At 38.4% G+C, this 5,430-nt stretch overlaps 1 protein-coding gene and 1 pseudogene across 1 annotated transcript; one reads left to right on the top strand and one right to left on the bottom strand.

Moving 5' to 3' along the window:
* Nucleotides 1-1,551: 1,551 nt before the first annotated feature.
* LOC149210200 (short-chain dehydrogenase reductase 2a-like) lies at nucleotides 1,552-3,043 on the bottom strand. Its single transcript, XM_089394370.1, has 2 exons — nucleotides 2,873-3,043; nucleotides 1,552-2,736 (listed from the first exon to the last, which is right to left on the bottom strand). Exons 1-2 carry the CDS (start codon nucleotides 2,941-2,943, stop codon nucleotides 1,929-1,931), a joined length of 879 nt encoding a protein of 292 aa, XP_089250496.1. The 5' UTR covers nucleotides 2,944-3,043; the 3' UTR covers nucleotides 1,552-1,928.
* A 1,280-nt stretch (nucleotides 3,044-4,323) lies between these two features.
* LOC149210199 (putative calcium-binding protein CML16) lies at nucleotides 4,324-4,815 on the top strand (annotated as a pseudogene).
* Nucleotides 4,816-5,430: the final 615 nt, after the last annotated feature.

Here is a 5,430-nt window from a genome sequence, read left to right as displayed (position 1 = left end):
TTGTTCCGATCCCCTCCTTTGTCATTCTTATTTATGCATCCTATCTTACTATCTTCTTCTCTAGAAGAATCATATGATTGATTCTTCTCCAACTAAATGATCATATTCATGTGCTTTACTTTAGTTTTTATTTTGTTCTTGTCTTTATTTAATCTTCTCCCATGGAGATTCGCATGCATTTTACCACTCTGAACACAATGAAAATCAAACATCTCAACATGATTGTTCCCATCCCCACCTTTGTCCTTTGTCATTCTTATTTCTGCGTCCTATCTTACTATCTTCTTCTCTAGAAAAATCATGTGATTGATTCTTCTCTTTTTGAGCGAGGAATACAATCTCTCCGGTAGGCTCAAAAATTTCTCACACCAAGAAGCTTTGATATATTTAATAGGATGACCTACTCCTTCGTTTACAGAAGCATAAGTTTCTTTATCTTTATTTATCCATATAGAAAACTATTTATTAACCATAGGTTTGATATTATATCATAAAAATAATTAAAGATAATACTCTACTCTCTTAATTATTTTCATGACATTTTGGATGGTTCTTTTTTCCCATGAACATACCAATAATTAATATAACAGTGATTTATATAATAATAAAAAAATAGAAAGTAGTCCACGTGGGGATATGGAATAATTATTTCAACAATAAATTTGATAATCTTCACCATAACTCGAATACAAACTTCTACATCAATTCTCGGGTTTTAAATGATGTCAATGGTCTTGGAAATATGCCAATGCTCAAACATCAATTATCAGGTTTGAAAGGATGTCAATGGTCTTGGAAATATGACAATGCTCAAACAGCAATTCTCAGGTTTGAAAGGATATGTCAATGCTCTTGGAAATATGGTAATGCTCAAATTCGCAGGTTTGCAAGAATAGGTCAATGGTCCTGGAAATATGGCAATGCTCAAATTAGACGGCTAAAGTCCCAAACTTTGACATGCCAAGCTTTCCAAACATCAGTTTGCTTCAATTCAGGTCCTAAACCTCGTGTGCATCAATGCATGTCCTAAGTTTCACATGAGAAATTGAGGCCAATGAAACCAAACGCATGGGAACCAAGTTTTCAATTGTATCGGTAAATAAAATCTGGAGCCCCAATTTATCTGCAGGAACTGTATAAATCAATCCTTCAAAAAAAGGCAGAATTGTTGACATATGACTGAACTAGAAAATTGCCGAGGATTATAGTGCTACCACGCTTGGGATTGGTCCCCTGAACTGCGTGCACGTTGAAATGGGGTTATTTCACTTTATGTTCGAACCTTTCTCTCTTCGTACACTAGCCACCTTCGCTTTGTTCCATCCAACTTAATAATTGGATGTATATCTCAATGAATAGACACAGTACTTTGATACACAAGAATAACTCATTTCAACGAGATCATTTCATTCGCATTTCATTTAGAAATATGTCAAAGAAAAAGATTTTCAATTACGATGGATTTGGGGTGCGCATGAGAGATTTGAAAGGGATCCTATTTTCCTTCCATCCGCAAAGATAATCTATATCAAAGTAATAATGCAGCAAAATCCATTATGTTAGTGTCAATCCATTATTCGAGATTGGGTTTATCGCTGACGATACAACAAAATCCACTATTCCGAAAAAACATATAATTTAACTTCAACCTTTTACTTATTTTTTTTTTCCAAAACACCTAAATGTTGTCCAATTACATGATACGAAAACTATTCCAAAGAGTAATATATTATCCTAAGGAAACAGAGGTTGAAATAACGGAAAAACAGTACGAAGAAAGTAAATTTTGAAAGGCCTACACACATGAACATTAAGCTCTCTGCTATACTTATACAGACATCATCAGTAGAAAAACAGTTCCAGGAAAACTACAGATTGAAAGGTTTGCACACATGAGCAGGAAACTCTCGATTCGACTTGTGCAGACATCAACGGTAGAGTCCCCACGAGTGATTCACAACAGTAAATCCGCCATCAACGACAAGGTTATGCCCACTAACATATTTAGACTCATCGCCGGCCAGGTACAGACCGGCCTCCGCAATATCCTCTGCTTTAAGAGTGTGTCCTTGTAAATTTGCAATACTGTCGCAGAAGCCCTCCATGGCAGCCTTATCCTTTTCAGAAATTGAGGAGGCGTCCCCTTGTTTGAAGTACTGGACTGCAAGAGCCGTGGCCACGCCATAAGGGGAAACAGTGTTCACTCTGATCCCGTATTTCCCAAGCTCAGCTGCGCCGTTTTTAGTCAATCCAAGGATTGCATGCTTGGAGGCTGTGTAGGAGTAAGGAGCAGCTCCTCCCAGAATACCCGCCACGCTGGTTGTAGAGATGATGCACCCCTTCTTCCGCGGGATCATCACGCGGGCGGCGTGCTTAATGCCGTGCATCACTCCTTTCACGTTTACATTCATCACTCGATCGAATTGCTCCATATCATACTCTGCTACGCTTTTCACCAAAAAGCTGTCGTTAGTTCCAGCGTTGTTATACATAATGTCCAGTTGACCATACTTATCCATGGCCACATCCACTGCCGCGCTCACATCTTCTTCTTTGCTCACATCGCAGTGCACGTAAGTTGCCACAGCGGGAGAAAGGGATTCCTCAAGCTTTCTGCCAGCTTTCTCTGCAACGTCTGCGATTATGACTTTCGCTCCGTGCTTTGTGAACAGCCGAACAATGGCTTCTCCTATGCCCGCTGCCCCGCCCGTTACTATTGCAACCTTCCCTTCCAATCTGCTACCACCATGCCATTCATCAAATTAAAAGATCATATAGTTTCAGAAAATTATTCTTAACAAATTGCAAGCAACGAAAAAAAAAGAGAGATATTATGAATGCACAGTGCGACTTGTTCTCATGTTGCAATTACCGTCGCTCTCCATTGTTGCTGAGATTACGAGCAGAAGCAACAGATGGATTAGCCTGTCCGTTAGACTCCATGGTTCGATTGGGCAGCGAAATTGAAATTGATCGATTAGTCCGTAGCTGCTGCCTCTCGATGCTGCAAAATAAAGTAGGGACAAGTTATAGAAGAAGCTGGATGGATGTGTATTGTGTGGGTAGTGAGCCTTATTTATACCCTCAAAGATCAAGCTTTGCAGTTAATTGCGTGCAAATTTCTCGCTGAATAGCGCTGGTCACATCCAATTTAATATTTCAGCCAATTATTCAATAGGTTATAAGTCGTAGTTGCCATTCACGTGTTTGACAAAACGAAAGATTCTATGGCAACCCGCTAATGTATTGGACAGCCAGAGGTTGCACTGAAATATGCAAAACTCTCCAGACCGGACAGAAGATGATGTCAGCAAACTATTAACGTCTGGTAGTCAAAAACACATGGTTTGACTGACTGAGATGTCTATGCACGAGATTGAATCGATGCATCAATGTGAGCAATTCGATTAGAAATACATATATTATTAAGAAAGAATCTTGAATCTATGCACGAGCTTGAATCTATACATTAAACTATTACATAATATAATTAAGGTTTAACTGAAACTTGAACGACTCGGCCAAGCCGGTTAGACGGATGATGTCATCCAACTAAATTTTCGTAGTAAGAAAACGTCGACCGATTTACTTATAAGGCGTTCCTTCTGATAAGAATATCTTTAGCCTATCTATTATCATTCTCTCTTGTTGGATTACATGTTAGATGATTAGAGGATGTTCAGTGGTAGACCGATTTACTTATAAGGCGTTCTTTCTGATAAGAATTTCTTTAGCCTGTCTATTATCATTCTCTCTTGTTGGATTATATGTTAGATGATTAGAGGATGCTCAGTGGTTTGATCAAGCGAAGATAGGTAGTTGGAAGGTAGGGTTATTAAAATTTAACTCTTTTGTGTTGTCTTCTTGTATCCTTTCTTACTCCATGGCTAGAATGCACGAAGAAAGAAACAACTTACAGCTAATTGTTCTAGGTCAACAAGAACCATTCTAATTCTATGAAATTTCTAAGCACAATCCCCACAAAATAGGTTCATATTCTAATGCAACCCTTTTGTCCCTTCTTACTTGACGACCAGAATGCATGAGGAAGGAAACCACTGAAAGGAAATTGTTCTAGGTCAAGAATAATCATTCCAACCCATGCAAATTCCAAGCACCATCCCCATAGAAGAGGTCTATATTATAATGTCTACCCTTTGATTTTCAATCGGCAAAGATAATTTGGATTGGAATATGGACTATTGCGGGAAGAAACAAATGAGATGATATAACACAATCGCTAAGATTGTCGTTGGGGCTAGAGTTCTCTGTTTTATTAATAGAAAGGTTGGGGAATTGCAGATTTTCAAAGGAAAAATTCCCATGGGTTATGAGAAAAGCCTCTTAGAGGAGTAAATAGGAGATTTGAAGGAGATCTTTAGAATGTTCGATCTTGACTCAAACCGAAGCCTGGCATAGCTAGAGCTAGGGGGATTTATGAGATCTCTAGGATTGAAGCCCAATGGAGATTAGATAGATGCCCTCATAAAACACGTGGACACAAATAATAATGGGATGAAAGAGCTCTTGGAACTAGTGAGCCTAATCTCCCCCTGTGTAACGATAGAGGTCTCTAACAACTAGGAGTAGCTCATGGAGCTCTTCTACTCCTTTGAAAGGGACGACAATGGCTACACCATGGCCGTGGAGCTCGCGCAGTCCATAGCCAAGATGGGCTACACCTTTTGTTTTTGAGAGTTCACAGAGATGATTGTCAAGGTCGATACAGATGGGGACGAAAGAATAAACCTTAAAAAACTCAACGTTGTTGTAACTTCAGCTTCGGTCGATTACCTCAAAGCACCTTTGATGTAAATAAAAATAGGGTTAGTGTTTCTGTCTCTATACAGATTTTCATTTCATAACTTGTAATTATTATGTTATATGGTAGGAAATTTATTTTGTCTTAACTTTCTTTTCTGGATTTCTATGTGCTAGGGTAGAATTTTGGTTCATTGTTAAATTAATTTCAAATATTGTTATGTTACAGTAGGTAGGCCTAGGGACAAAGAACCGATGATTTATTCTCTATCAATCTTTAGTTGCCCACTTCCTTTGTAACAACCCCTGTGGAAATTCCATGTAAAATATATAAATACCATGGATGATGGGATACACATTCCAAGCTTAATGGTGGGAAAGACATCCTAGGGGGTGTTCATTTGGTTGTTTATGGCTAAGGAAATTGGCAAAGGCAATGGCTAAGGCATTAAAGAGGCAAAAAGGTATTTTGGCACATTTATTTATGAAAATAATGGAAATTAGAAGAAAAGGAAGATAAAAGGTCACATGTTTCATGTGAGGAGGAAATTGAAGCAAAATAATGGAAAATGAAAAAAATAGAGGCATCATTAATAAAAAGGATTCTAAGGATTAATGGGCAAGACTTGGTCAGTTTAGCTTTGGAGCTCTCTCGTTACTATCTCTCTC

The sequence above is a fragment of the Pinus tabuliformis genome, chromosome 1_2 (assembly GCF_031772625.1).
Source record: "Pinus tabuliformis cultivar Carrire ecotype Pingquan chromosome 1_2, CPIR1, whole genome shotgun sequence".
Lineage (NCBI taxonomy): Eukaryota > Viridiplantae > Streptophyta > Pinopsida > Pinales > Pinaceae > Pinus > Pinus tabuliformis.
The sequence above is the reverse complement of the archived record's forward strand: the minus strand, read 5'-3'. Positions and strand labels throughout refer to the sequence as shown.